At 34.2% G+C, this 15,912-nt stretch overlaps 1 protein-coding gene and 1 long non-coding RNA gene across 8 annotated transcripts in view; both read right to left on the bottom strand.

Moving 5' to 3' along the window:
- The window catches only part of LOC125923682 (uncharacterized), a 1,073,698-nt gene that overhangs the window by 219,716 nt on the left and 838,070 nt on the right, over window positions 1-15,912 (bottom strand). The gene's annotated exons all lie outside the window — the stretch shown is intronic.
- SNCA (synuclein alpha) overlaps window positions 1-15,912 on the bottom strand; it is a 155,872-nt gene that overhangs the window by 135,807 nt on the left and 4,153 nt on the right. For 5 of the 7 annotated variants that reach the window (XM_049632125.1, XM_049632124.1, XM_049632122.1 and 2 more), the window contains exons 3-4: window positions 8,216-8,257; window positions 61-203 (exon numbers count right to left, since the gene is read on the bottom strand). In XM_049632125.1, the coding sequence (XP_049488082.1) occupies window positions 61-203; window positions 8,216-8,257 (185 nt within the window). Of the gene's footprint in view, window positions 1-60; window positions 204-3,201; window positions 3,267-8,215; window positions 8,258-9,332; window positions 9,437-11,089; window positions 11,279-15,912 lie in introns of all 7 variants that reach the window. The other 2 variants (XM_049632129.1, XM_049632127.1) reach the window with 2 other exon arrangements.

Below are 15,912 nucleotides of genomic sequence, written 5' to 3' on the forward strand. Positions count from 1 at the left end.
TGAAAATGCATTGTGATCCTGAGACTTTGCAAATGCAACATAAAATGTATGCAACCATACCTTGCCCAACTGATCCTTTTTGCCAAAGCCAGTGGCAGCTGCGATGCTCCCTGCTCCCTCCACTGTCTTTTGTGCAACTGCTGTCACCCCTGTCACCACCGCCTCACCAACATTTGTCACTTGCTCTTTGGTCTTCTCAGCCACTGGGATAAATCCAGAACAGCAGATTAACAGTGGGACAGTGGAACAACTGGGACTTAAAATAATTTCACTTCCACTAGCTGTTAACTTCTAAAGACCTGTGTTTACACATACCATAAATAACTGAGGTGTCAGAAGAAATAAAAACTACAGAGATTTTTAAGTGAGTGTCGTTTAGACAAACATTAAATCTTTGCTAAGATATGTTGTTGTAATCCTGCAAATATTAAAACGTGCTTCAAGTGTAATGATCACAAGTTGAAAGCCTTTGAGCAATTGAGGTTTGGTTAACATTTTATTAAGGAAAGTTTACAGAAAGCAACGATTCCAGGTGCAGTTATTATGAGATGAAGTAAGTATTTATTTATTTCAATTTCAATGCCAATTCTTTAATCTCACCGAGCATGCCCATTTTCACCATACCTTCCTAGTCACACAACACATATGTGCTCATGTTACCCTCTGAAATGAACAATACAGATGACATGAAACTATTTATAGAAAATCCAAAAGGCCCCACCAAAAGACTACTAGAACTGATAAATGGATTCAGTAATGTTGCAGGATACAAAATAAATCTATAGAAATCTCTTACGTTTCTATATACCAATAATGAAGCATCAGAAAGAGAAATTAAGAAAACAATCCCATTTATAATTGCGCCAAAAATAATAAGATACCTAGGAATAAACCTAACCAAAGAGGTGAAAGATCTGTACTCTGTAAACTATAAAACAATGATGAAAGAAATGGAAGACAACACAAGGAAATGGGAAGACATTTCACACTCTTGGATTGGAAGAACAAACAATGTTAAAATGTCTATACTACCCAAAGCAGTGTGATGTGATCCCTTCAAAATACCAATGGTATTTTTCACATAGGCAGAACAAACAATTCTAAAATTGGAATAGAGGAGCGCCTGGGTGGCTCAGTCGGTTGGGCGTCTGACTTCAGCTCAGGTCACGATCTCGCGGTCCGTGAGTTCGAGCCCCGCATCGGGCTCTGGGCTGATGGCTCAGAGCCTAGAGCCTGCTTCCGATTCTGTGTCTCCCTCTCTCTCTGCCCCTCCCCCATTCATGCTCTGTCTCTCTCTGTCTCAAAAATAAATAAACGTTAAAAAAAAATTTTTAATTGGAATAGAACCACAATGGACTCCAAATAGCTAGAGTAACCTTGAAAAAGAAAAGCAAAGCTGGAGGCATCACAATTCCAGACCTCAAGTTATAAAGTTATAGAGATCAAAACAATATGATACTAGCTCAAAAATAGACAATTAGATCAATGGAACAGACTAGAAAACCTAGAAAATAATCCACAACTATATGATCAATTAATCTTTGGCAAAGCAGGAAAGAATATCCAGTGTGAAAAAGACAATCTCTTCAGCTATTGGTATTGGGAAGACTGAATGCAAAAGAATGAAACTGGACCACTTACACAAAAATAAAGTCAAAATGGATTAAAGACCTCAATGTGAGACCTGAAACTATAAAAATCCTAGAACACTGGCAATAACTTCTTTGACATTGGCCAGAGCAACTTTTTTCTAGATATGTCTCCTGAGGCAAGGGAAACAAAAGCAAAAATAAGCCACTGGGAATATATCAAAATAAAAAACTTCTGCACAGTGAAATAAACAATCAACAAAACTAAAAGGAAACCTATAGAAAGGGAGAAGATATTTGCAAATGACATGTCTGATAAAGGGCTAGTATCCAAAATATATAAATAACTTATAGAACTCAACACCCAACACCCAAATAATCCAAATGAAAGATGGGCAGAAGACATGAACAGATATTTCCCCAAAGAAGAGATCTGGATGGCTGACAGACATATGAAAACATGTTCATCATCACTTACAATCAGAGAAATGCAAATCAAAAGTACAAGGAGATAGCATCTCATACATGTCAGAATGTCTAAAATCAACAATGCAAGAAACAAGTATTGGTGAGTATATGGAGTAAAAGGAAAACTTGTGCAGTCTTGGTGGGAATGCAAACTGGTGCAGGCACTGTGGAAAACAGGATGGAGTTTCCTCAAAAAGTTAAAAAAATAGAACTACCCTATGATCCAGCAATCACACTATTGCATATTTACTCAAAGAGTACAAAAACAGTAATTCAAAGAGATGCATGCACCCCAATGATTATAGTAGCATTATGGAAGCAAACTAAGCGTCCATTGACTGATGAATAGATAAAGAAGATGCAATATATGCGATGAAATATTATTCAGACATAGAAAGGAATGAAATCTTGCCATGTGCAACAATATGGATGGAGCTAGAGAGTATAATGCTAGGCAAAATAAGTCAGTTAAAGAAAGACAAATATGTGATTTCACTCCTATGCGAAATTTAAGAAACAAAGAAAATGAGCAAAGGGAAAGAAAAGAGAGAGAGAGAGAGAGAGAGAGAGAGAGAGAAATCAAGAAGCAGACTCTTAATTATAGAGAACTGATGGTCACAAGAGGGGAAAGGGGTGGGCATGGGTTAAATAGGTGACAGGGATCAAGGAGTGCACTTGTCATGGTGAGCCCCAGGTGATGCACGGAATTATTGAATCACTACATTGTACACCTGAGACTAATATAACACTGTCTGCTTACTAACTGGAATTAAAATAAAACTTAAGCCAAAAAAAAATGAACAATAGAGTAAGGTATGGTTATGAAGAAATTTTAATCCTTTTATGAAACTTCAAGCGTCGAAACAGGGTTTGAAATAAAAAGATTGATTTTCAACAATTTTAATGGCAACAAAAGAGCTAGGTGTTTAGTATGAAAATGAAGTTTGTTGAGAAAACTTATAATTTATTTTCATAAAACAAAATACAATATGGTCATTCAGTAGATTTTTTTAATAAGGTAAAAATTTAGAGAAGACAGTGTAAATAGTTTGGGATTAGATTTGGAAGGAAAAACTTAATCTCATATCAAAATTTCTCTAAAACCATATCTGATATAATTGCTGTTTTAATCTTTGTATATTACCTCCATGCAATTCCCAAATAAAGGAAACTCCAATAAAAATGTTTGTTTCAATTAAATGAAGATTTCTATGAAAAAACAAAACACAAGATCTTCTGCTCTGTTAATAATCTCAAGGTTGATAGAGAAATAAAACAATCTCTCTTCATCTAAACCTTATAACACTTATAAAGTCTACATCTTGCATCTTTTATCTCCATTTATGTAACGTTTGCCTTCATTTTGCCTCATAAACTCTTTCTTTTCTGCTTTTCCCCCAGATTTCAAGAATTTGCGGTTTTGAGTGATACTTTTCCTCAGGCCCTCTCCTAAGCAAATAGAGACACTTTTTGGGGGGGCGGGAGATTATGTTTTAGGCTTGTGTACATCCTCTCCAGATAAGTCCCACCCCAAGGAATTCGATGAATTACACTGTCAGCTGTTAAGGTGGTGTGATATGCTAATCACATGATTATTGTACAGATTTCATGTCACTCATTGGAGGAAGCCAATGATTGAACAATGTGGACAAAGCAATTGGGTTTTGAAATAGCAGGTCATGGAAGTAAGGTGGTCTGTAAGGATAGATGCTTACTCTTCAGTTCTAGGCAACATGGCAAAATTGAAATGGCCCTAGCGTCTAAAACCAGGAAGAGTCCCCAGAAGATGTTGCTTGATATTTGCCTTTTGCCACTTCTAGGGATACCGTTGATGCCTCCTAACAAATAATGGCTATTCCCAATGCAAAGTTCAATTTCAGTGTCAGTGAGAAGCTGTACTGGAGATTTCATGTTTTAAAACATTTCCAGAATGTTGATCCTTTAAAAATAGTGAATTATGGGCTTTAACTTGTCATTTTTTTTCTTTTCCAAGAACATCAATAGAAAATTTTGCTTGAAAAATGAACACTTTCTTGTTACAGTATCTCAAAGACAAGAATAAATTTTGATCTTTTTATAGACTCGTATTTTTTCTGCCAGCCGTGAGAGGTTATTTTTACAATATCTAGACCATGCTTTGCATATGTATACACATTAATTTACTTTTAATGCACATAAAGTTCACGGTAAAATGCACTTTGTACTTTATTATAATTCACCAGGTTTTATCATTGTAAGAATAAGTAAATTAGTTACATTACAAAATGACAGAGCATACCTGTAGCAATAATGGACACATTTTAAAAGATTTCATTGGACTTGATTTATCTAGTGGATTATCCACTGATCTTAAGCCCCAAGTCCCTCTCTTAAGAACATTGTTTCTCCGTTGATATGCCAAACAAAAGATGACAAAACAAAAGGAGACACATTCAAATTAGTCATTTTTCATCTGATAAATAATATTCATTTTTAAGGGAAAAGACCTCATAACCAGGATCAAAACAGATACTTCCTCCCAACTTACTGATAGTATAATATTTTATGTTTTCCCCCAAATGTGCCAGTCTTTCCCAATTTCTTTCATATAGTTCCCTCTGGCCAGGAGCTTTGATCCTTCTCAGATATCTCCCTATTTACTCAGCAAATTCAAACTGCTGTTAAAACCCACCTCAGATGTCCAATTCCATGTTAAAAACATTTCCTCCCAACAGGTGTCCTGTTCCTCCTCCTGTGATCTCATAAAATTTTAGATATATCTCTGCTATTGAACTTTGTGCCAGAATTATTCACTTCCCATTATGTCTATCCACCTCCATCAGTCTATTTGGAATTCATTAAAATCAGAGATCCTGTTATTTTTCTTTATATTATTTCACAGCAGACACCAATAAATTATTTGAATGCATTAAGAGAAATTTTGTGTATTCTGTAATTTATTCATTAACTTCAATCATTAGATTTAAGTCAAAAATAAAATTTCAGAAAGGAAATGTGGCACCAACTTTTCAAATAGATATAGTAAAACCAAACCTTGTTATTAAACACAATTATAAAGTTAAGAATACCTAGCTTTTAACAGTACAAATTATATATTTGATGAAAATAAATTTATATCATAAAACATTTTAATACGGTAATTTAAATTATAGCATGTCGAAATTGGCTGTGTTCATTATCATGTAATAAACTTTTGTTTCTAAGAATCAAAACCTTCAGAAAATCTCCAATAATTGGAATTTCTTTAAACCATACTTCCATGAGAAAAAAAAAAGTAAGCTTTTATCAACATTTATTTTACTTTTATGTTTATTTATTTAGTTTGAGAGTGAGAGAGAGAGAGAAGGCAAGCAGGGGAGGGGAAGAGAGAGAGGGGGAGAGAGAGAATCCCAAGCCAATTCCATACTACCAGCACAAAGCTAGTTGCGGGGCTGGATCTCACAAATTATGAGATCATGACCTGAGCAGAAATCAAGAGTCAAGACGCTTGAGCGACTCAGTCACGCAGGGGCCCCAATCAACATTTACTTTTTTTTTTTTTTTAATATTTATTTATTTTTGAGACAGAGAGAGACAGAGCATGAACAGGGGAGGCGCAGAGAGAGAGGGAGACACAGAATCTGAAACGGGCTCCAGGCTCTGAGCTGTCAGCACAGAGCCCGACACGGGGCTTGAACTCGCGGACCGTGAGATCATGACCTGAGCCCAAGTCGGCCGCTTAACCGACTGAGCCACCCAGGCGCCCCTCAACATTTACTTTTTTTAAGCACCTTCAAAGATTTGTCATTCAGTAAGTCCAGATTAAATATACTCTCATATTTTTCTATAACATAATGCATTAAGTTGACCACTACAACAATAATGAACTGAGATAAAAAAAGCTAGGGTTTAAGGTAGCGATTTTTAGATTTTATCATGAGATTATCTAACTGGGGGGATTTAGTTTTCTTGGAATTTTTGAGGTAGAAAACTCCTAGTCTAAGTAAGTTTATTGAAGCTGATATTTCTGCAAAAATAAGTAATGGGATGAATCTTGAGGAAATTTTTCCTTTCACATTAGCTGATAATGTTATATTCTATATAATAGTTTCTCATTTCTGCTTTAAGACCAATTCTTCTCCTTAACCATTGAGGTAATTATCTTATTTATCCTTACACTTGGAATTTGGATTTTATATTAAATAATCCTACTCATTACCTGATATGGGAGAAGGATGGTAGTATTTATTGCAGATTTATCCCAATGCATTCCTCCTGGTCAGACTACTTATGGCATTTTTGATATCTTACTATTGCCAGGGTAGTTGATTGATATAATGGCTGTGAATATTACCCACATCAAAATCATCATGGCCTTGCTGCTTAGCAGCATTTTCCATAGTGTTGTGTGGAACCTTGGTTTCATTCAATCCTAGTAACTATTGAAATAAGGTCAAATACATTTGAGAAGCCCTGGATTAAACTAAATTATGAAAACATCGTTACTATGGGTTATCTTAGATTCCTCAGTATGCTAAAGACATGATATGCAAACTTCTCAATATTATAAAATCAGGGAAACGTAAGGTGGCAGGCTAAAATGTTGCCTTATTGTACAAACTTCAGTAACACATACACACACACACACACACACACACACACACACACACACACACAAACTCATTTACTTTCTGCCATTCTGGAGAATGACACAGACTCCAAATCGGGCCACAAGCTTATCTGCTTTCTAAACTACAGGGATTCTTCAACTACCAACTGGAACACCACTAATCTAGCTATGCCCTTCAGATAGTAGTCTCCAACTGTCTGCTGTCCAGGTCATATTAAAATCATGCTTAATAACATCATATTTATGGAAAGGTCCCTACAAGGCAATACAGTTCATTTACTTGCTTAGTTCTGGGCATTACATATTGATTGGATTGCCAACACAGCAAAACAAACAGCATACTTTAATTTACCTTCTAGCAGAAACAGTTTCAAAGCGTTCTGTTTTAATTTTGCACCCTCACTTACTTATCAAAAGTATATATAAAATAGTCATATGAAACATTTTTCTCCACTATCTGTAAAAATGTTGTTCAAGATAGACCCAGTATACAGTGAGGATAAATAACACTTACATAGTACACACTACTTGCCTTCATTACTCTAGGTGTTTGTATACATTAATTCTCTTTATTCTTTTATAGATGAGGAAACTAAATCACAAAAAGGTTATGATTCCTGCAGAAAATCACACAGCTGATAAACGACATGCAGAAATTTGAACCATGGAAGTCTGGCTCCAGAGTTATGGGATCAACCACAATACTATACTAATACTCCCACTTGATTTTCCCCACTTCCATTTTTAATTCAGTAATAAGAACATGGTATATTTCTGAGACACTATTACACTTACTGCTTTCTGATCCTATGAATTATATTTCTCATTATATACCCTGTTTTACCACATCTGCCAAACAGCCTGGAATACATACAACATGAAACTGAATCACAGCAAGTCTGTGGGCTCTTAAGATTATTAAACTTCAGTTCCCCTATCATTTTTTTTCTATTTCTAGCCCTATCATACTCCTCCTTCTCCTCATCATCACCATCATTTTCATCATTTTGATATTAAGTTATTATAATCTTCTAATAAACCTATTCAGATTCTTGGTGAAATTATGCCAAGTAGAGATAAATACAATAAATACTTCACTGATCATTCCAAGGGTGTTTCCATAAATGCTTTCTGAATCATCAAGGAAATATTATACTGAGTATAGTTCAATGTCAGAATGTTTCAATATACTCTACAGAAAATTTTATATTAATGCTCGAAACATGGCAATACCTGTATGTAATTTATGGCAGCAGTTTGCCAAAATGTTATGTTGGTCAGAATATTCAAATGCTATTACTACCATAAATTAAACCTCTCTGGTCAATTCAGAGCCATCATTTTTGACAGTGAAATATTTTGTGTTTTATTTATTGATAATAAATATTGACCTACTGAAAATATGTAATAAAGAATTAAGGTTAAACAAAGCTGATGTTCCCTTAGAATGCTTTCCTATGAGCACAGTGGTTGCTTACAATTACATTCTGAATGATTAATGCTTACTAGTTTCCATATCATTCTTGGATATGAGCCCCATGGAGCTTACCTGTTGTCACACCATGAACCACACCTTCCTTGGTTTTGGAGCCTATAAAAAAACAAATTTAAAACATATATAAGTCTCAAATTTTCCTTATATTGCTGATTAGCTAGCTTTAAATACAACTAATAAAAAAAAATTCTCAATCTGAAGAAGCCCATATGGAAAGATATCCTTAGGGGTTAAAACGAACAAACAAACAAACAAACAAACAAAAAACTAAAACAAGGAAATCCAGTAATCACACCACAAATAGAAGAAAGCAAAGCTAGCAGGAAGTTGTCTCCCATTAAATTTTAACCCCCAATTAAGACAATTTTTTTTAAGTTTTTATCTTAATTCCTGTTTGTTAACATATAGTGTTATATTAGTTTCAGGTGTACAATATAGTGATTCAACAATTCCATACATCGCTTGGTTCTCACTAAATGTTTACTAAATATTTTTATGAAAATATATAAATAAGGCATTAAGTGAAATTTGGATGTATCATATTTAAACTTACATTTTGCTAAACAGTCAAGAAAAGTATCATATTTAATAAAATAATTTCAAAGTAGTTAAGAAGTTTCAATTTGAATATATTTACGGACTTCCAATAAAGATAAAACATAAAATAAACTATAGCATTGTAGTTGAGAATGTACTTTTTCCCCAGAAATAAACCCACACTACATGGCCAATTAAACTATGAAAAAGGAGGCAAGAATACACAATGGGAAAACACAATCTTTTCAATAAATGGTGATGAGAAAACTGGACAGCTACATGCAAAAGAGTAAAACCGAACCACTTTCTTACACAATATGCAAAAATCAAGTCAAAATGGACATCAATCCTTGCAAGATATTTATGCATATGTATCCTGAAGTAGTTAACAAAAGCAAAAACAAACTATTGAGACTACAGAAAAATAAAAAGCTTTTGGCACAGCAAAGGAAGCTATCAGCAAAATGAAAAGGGAACCTACAGAATGAGAGAAGATATTTCCAAATGATATATCTGATAAGGGGTTAATATCTAAAACATATAAAGAACTTATACAACTCAAGATCAAAAACAACAAATAATCCAATTTAAAAATGGATACAGGATCTGAATAGACATTTTTCCAAAGACATACCGATGGCCAACACATACATCAAAAGATGCTCAACTTCACTATCATCACGTAAGTACAAATCAAAATCACAATGAAATATCACCTCACACTGGTCAGAATGGTGACTATCAAAAAGAAAGAAATAAATGTTGGCAAAGATGTGGAGAAAAAGGAATCCTTGGGACACTGTTGGTGGGAACATTAATTGGTGTAACCACTTTGGAAAACAGTATGGAAGTTCTTCAAAAAATTAAAAATGGAAATACCATATGATTCAGTAATCAACTACTGAATATTTACCTGAAGAAAACAAAAGCATTAATTCAAAAAGACATATGCATCCCTATGTTTATTGTAGCATTATTTATAATAGCCAAGATATGAAGGCAAACTAAGTGTCCACTGATAGATATATATAGATACATATATATATATGTGTGTATATATATATATATATATGTATATATATATATATATATATATATATATATATATAATGGAATACTACTCAGTGATAAAAAAGAATGAGCTCTTGCTATTTGCAACAGTATGGATGGAAAATAGAGGGTATTATGTTAAGTGAAATAAATCAGACGGAGTAAGACAAGTACCATATGATTTCACTTATATGTGGAATCTAAACAACAAAACAAACAAACAGAAATGGACTCATAAATACAGAGAACTGGTGGATGCCAGAAGGGAGATGGGTGGGAGATGGGTGAAGTAGGTAAAAGGGATTAAGAAGTACAACCTCTTCTAGTTATAAAATAAATGTCACAGAGATGAAAAATACAGCATAGGGAATATACTCAATAATATTGCAGTAATATTGTATGGCAACAGATGGTTGCACTTAACCGTGGTGAGCACTGAGTAATGTATAGAGTTGTCAAATCACTATTACAACTGTGACTAATGTAACATTGAATGTTAACTATATTTCAATAATAAAAATTAAATTAAATTAAATTTTTTAAATGTGGGCCCTGGGTTTAGATTTCTTGTATTTAAACCTTTGTCACAATAATCAAATATACATCATGTTGGTTAACATGAAACTAAAGGAAATATACATATAAAGTTCTTAAAACTGTGTTTAATACATAGGAAATAGTAAGAAATCATTATTATTATTTTCATATAATATTTGTAAAGGGATTTGCAGGTTAAATATAGGACAAGTCATTAATCAAAAATTCACATAAATGAAATTGTGCAGTTATTAAATATATAAAAGGATATAAGATAATGTTTTATATATATATGTATATATATATATATACATATATATATATATACATATATATATCATAGGATGTGTCAATGTGTTCGTGTATGTACACGTGCATATTTTACAGTCAATGTTCACTTTGCACGGTACTGTGGGATTGTAAGGTGAGCATGCATAAGCTGAGGTGAAGCTGTAGAAAGTGGTCTTAAAAAATCAATGAAGAAAACGACAATTAATTGGTGGTAAACATTACAATTGTCCCATGACCTTTAAATGTTTTTTTCAAAACATTAAAAATTCTCATACTCACTTATAAATTTATAGGGAAGTGAAAAACTAGCAAAATCTTTACTTTGTTTACTGTAATTTAAGACATTGAGAATTAAACTGTTTCATTTCTTTGTAAAAAAAAAGTTTATCAAGAGCAGTTGAAACAGTGCTGCTGTCTTCTCATTGTATAGTTTTCTATATGGAGTGAGCATCTTTCCTAAGTCTTAAATTGTCATACTCTTTTGTAAGTTTAGATCAGTTTCCAAAATGTTACCCTTTTAGCATCACGCTCTATCTCTGACCGTTCTTCTAATATGGGGTACTTTTGCAGCAGCACTTCCTCTGGAACATCTTCAACTTATTCATGACAACTTCTTCCATTTATTCAGTCAGCTTGGATCAGTTCCACTGGCTATCTATTGCATCTCCTGAACAGTAGCAGTGTCACCATTCCCAAAGTCAGCTATTTGTTGTATAAATGAAATATTTTTATTCAAATTTTACTTCAGCCATTTTCACTTCATCTCTTTGCTGCATTTCCATATTTTGTGGCCAATTTCTTTTTTTCAACTATGCATTTTGCGAAATATCACATGGGTCTATCACTGGGAGAAGCAATACAGCTAGAGGCTTTGCCGTCTGTATGAGCTGAATAGCAGATGTACAATGACCAGTCACTGAAAAACTTTGAAAGAAGTGATGTAACTTGATCATGGATTATAATGGGTCTCTGTTGTTTATGTAGCATTTTGTGGGCTGAAGGGCTAGGAGCAAAGTTTGTAATGTATGTAATCATAGTATATGCACTATGGTAACAGAAATTCCAACTGTGTTGTGAGGGACTGGTATTATTCAACTAACTGTGGTGTCGGAAATTTCTTGCATCCTGGAACTATACAAGGTGAGAACACCTTTTATTTAAGAGAATACTTCTTATCACTACTACTCACTCCTTGTACCCCATATTTTTAAAAACAACTATTTGAAATAAATGTGTAACAGTTGGTCTGTGGTCTTTCCTCTCTGCCTGAGTAATAGCTGAGAATTTGACCTTGGGCTAAATCACGGAATGTATCCTGATTTAAAGATAAATGAGAGTCTTAACGAAGTTGCTTCATATCAAACCAATCACCTGTGGTTTGCTGTCAATTGTTTGTTAGTATCTGTAATTAATAATTAACATTTTATTGATGAGTAATCTGTCATTGAAAACCTATAGCTACAAAGTAGGTACCAAGAGGCTAAGTGACTAGTAAACTGAAGAGAGGCCAGTGCTGATGGCTTGCATGAGCTGAGGTGGCCAAAACTATCCCATCTTATCTCTCATGACTTCACAAAGGCACAGAGTGGAGAAGGTTGAAAGTAATGCCTAGGAGTTGCAAGAACTCAAATATACTGCTATTGTACATGTTATGTTGACTCTGTCAGCTTGATGCATCTGGAGCATATTGTGATTTGAGAGCTTGATATTAATCCATGCTCCTGACCATTGCTGCTTGCTGAACAAAGTGGCATTGGGAGAGTTGTGAAGATACTTATTTTGCCTTTACAGTTATAATACTTGGCATTACATAAAGAAAATGAATGTTTTTTGCTTTTCAATTTGACTCTATACTTATAATGTCTGACCCATTTGATTGAGATAATTGTTATTTATTAAACTGAAGTATATTGATTGAATGTTTGTATACAAATATATCACAAATGAAGAAAAATCATAAAATAACACTGATTCTTATGGTAGTTCCTCACTTAGTTAAAAGGTAGTTGCCAAAAATATATTATAAAGGAATAAGATTACTTTCATCTGTAGGCTTAAGAAAACAGTGTGCTAAACATCTTCAGCCACACTGAAATTACAAAACTTTCTCTAGCCACTTCCAGTATTTCACTCTAGCTACTGATGAGTTTTGTAATGAAGAATGAAAAGATGAAAAGAAAATATGTTGGCAAAGTAATTATTCTGTTGGACAGCTTGTTTGATAATAATAACCATGGCTCCTATATAAAAGTGTGCTTTACAAAAATCCTCAATGAAATGTTAACAAATCAAATCTAACAAATGTAATAAGAATTATACTCCACAACCAAGTGGAATTCACACCAGGTACACAAGGTTGGTTCAATACTCAAAAATTAATTAGAGTAATCCATCACATTAACAGGGTAAAAAAGACAAGTCACATGATTATATCAATAGATGCGGAAAAGGCATTTGACAAAATGCAACATCTATGTATGATTAAAAACCTTTGGTAAACTAGAAATACAAGGGAACTTCCTCAACTTGATAAATATTTCCAAAAAACCTACAGTTAACATCATATTTCATAGCAAGAAACTAGAGCTTTCCTACTAAGATCAGGAAAAGGACAAGCATCATACTGGAAGTCCTAGCCCGTGCAACAAGACACAAAAAGGAAATAAGAGGTATACAGATTGGGAAAGAAGAAATAAAACTGTCTTCATTCACAGATGACATTATTGTCTATGTAGGAAATCCTAAAGAATCAACAACGACAAAAAAAACGAAAAACAAAACAAAAAAAAAACAACAAAGAAGCAATTATTGTAAGACTGCAAGATAGAAGGTTAATAAACAAAAGTCAACCACTTTCCTATATACCATCAATGAACAAGTGAAATTGAAATTTAAAAACACGATACAATTATCTTAGCACCAAAAAATACTGAAACACTTAGGTAGACATTTGATAGAATATATATATAAGATCTGGATGAGGAAAACTACAAAGCTCTGATGAACAAAATCAGAGGACTAAATAAAAAGAGGTATGTATATTCCATGTTCATGGATGGGAATACTCAATACTATCAAGATGTCAGTTCTTCTTAACTTACTCTATAGTCCAATGCAATCTTAGTTCTTCCAAATTTGATGTATATTTCAGTGCAATCTTTTTTTTTAATTTTTAAATGTTTATTTATTTTTGAGAGAGACAGAGACAAAATGCAAGTGGGTTGAGGCAGAGAGAGAGGGAGAATCCGAAGCAGGACCCAAGGCTCTGAGCTAGAGCTCGAACTCATGGATTGTGAGATCATGACCTGAGCTGAAGGTGGATGCTCAACCGACTGAGCCACCCAGGTGCTCCTATTTCAGTGTAATCTTAATAAAAATCTCACCAAGTTATTTTACAGATATCAACAGATTCTAAAGTTTACGGGGAGAGCAAAAACTATAGATATCAACAGATTCTAAAGGCCCAGAATAGCCAAGATAATATTGAAGTCAAATAATAAAATCATAGGTCTGACACTATTTGCCTTCAACCTACAGTAATCAAGACAGTGTGATAATAGCAAGAGAGTAGACAAATAAATCATTGGACTAGAATAGAGAGCCTATAAATAAAACCACATAAATATAGGCAACTGATTTTTGACAAAGGAACAAAAGCACTACAATAAAGCAAAGACAGTCTTTTCAACAAATGGTGCTAGAACAACTGGACATCCACATGCACAAGAAGAAGGAGGACGAGGAGAAAGAGAAGAAGAAGAAGAAGAAGAAGAAGAAGAAGAAGAAGAAGAAGAAGAAGGGGAAGGAGGAGAAAGAGAAGAAGAAGAAGAAGAAGAAGAAGAAGAAGAAGAAGAAGAATGGGAAGGAGGAGGAGGAGGAGGAAAGAAAAGAAAGGAGAAGAAGGGGCAAGGAGAAGAAGGAGAAGAGGAACAAAAGAAGTAGGAGGAGGAGAAGGAGGGGAAGGGAAAGGAGGGGAAGAAGAAGGAGGAGGAGAAGGAAGAGGAGGCAGGGGAAAGGGAGGACAAGAGTCTAGACACCACCTTTACACTCTTCACAAAAAGTTAATGCAATAAAGATCATAGACCTAATTGTAAAACAAAACTATAAAACTCCTAGAATAACATAGGGGAAAACCTACATGACCTTGGGTATGCCAATGACTTGGAGATATAACACCAAAAGCACAACCCATGAAATAAAGAATAAATAAGCTGAACTTCCTTAAAATTAAAAATTTCACCTCCATGAAAGAGTCAAGAGAAAAGCTATGGACCGAGAGAAAATATTTGCAGAAGATATGTCTGAAAAGGAACTATTATCCAAAATATATAGAGGACTTTTAAAACTCAGTAAGAAAATAAACAATCAGATTAAAAACCAGACCAAAGAACGTAACAGATACCCCACCAAAGAAGATATATAGATGACAAATAAGCTTATGAAAAGATGCTCCACATCATTTGCCATCTGGGAAATGTAAATTAAAACTATCAGACACCACTGCATGCCTCTTAGAATGGTCAGAATCTAGAAGACTGAAACACCAAATGCTGGCAAGGATGTGGAGCAAGAAGAATTGTCATTTACTGTTGGTGGGATGCAAAATGGTCCAGCCACTTTGGAAGACAATTTGTTACGTCCTTATAAAACTAAGCATGTACTTATCATATGATCCATCAGTAGTGATCCTTCCTATTTACCCATAGGAATTGAAAACTTACATCCACTCAAGCCCACACATGGATGTTGAACTAGAATTTTTATTCATAACTGCCAAAACTTTGAAGGAACCAAGATGTCCCTCAGTAGGTGAACAGATGAACTGTGATACATCCAGACAATGGGATTAATATTTAATGCTAAAAGGAAATGAGCTATAAAACCATGAAAAGACAAGGAAGAACTTTAAATGCATATTACTAAGTGAAAGAAGCCAATCTTAACAGTCTCTATACCAGCTATATGACATTCTGGATATGGTAAAATTGTGGAGACAGTGAAAAGATCACTGGTTACCAGGGGTTGATAGAGGAAGATGAATAAATGATGTACAAACAATTTTTAAGACACCAAAAATATCTAGATGATACTATAATGATGGATATACTTCATTATGCATTTGTCCAAACCCAGAGAATGTATAGCGCAAGGAGGGAATCTTAAACTATGGATTTGGTTGGGGTGATCATAATGTGTCAGTGTAGTTCATTAATTTTAATAAATGTACCATTCTGGTGGGAGATGTTGACCATGCGAGAGGCCATGCATGTGTGGGGCCAAAGGGTACATGAGAAACTTCTGCTAGTTGCCTCTCAATCTTGCTGTGAATCTAAACC

The sequence above is a fragment of the Panthera uncia genome, chromosome B1 (genome assembly GCF_023721935.1).
Source record: "Panthera uncia isolate 11264 chromosome B1, Puncia_PCG_1.0, whole genome shotgun sequence".
Classification (NCBI taxonomy): Eukaryota; Metazoa; Chordata; class Mammalia; order Carnivora; family Felidae; genus Panthera; species Panthera uncia.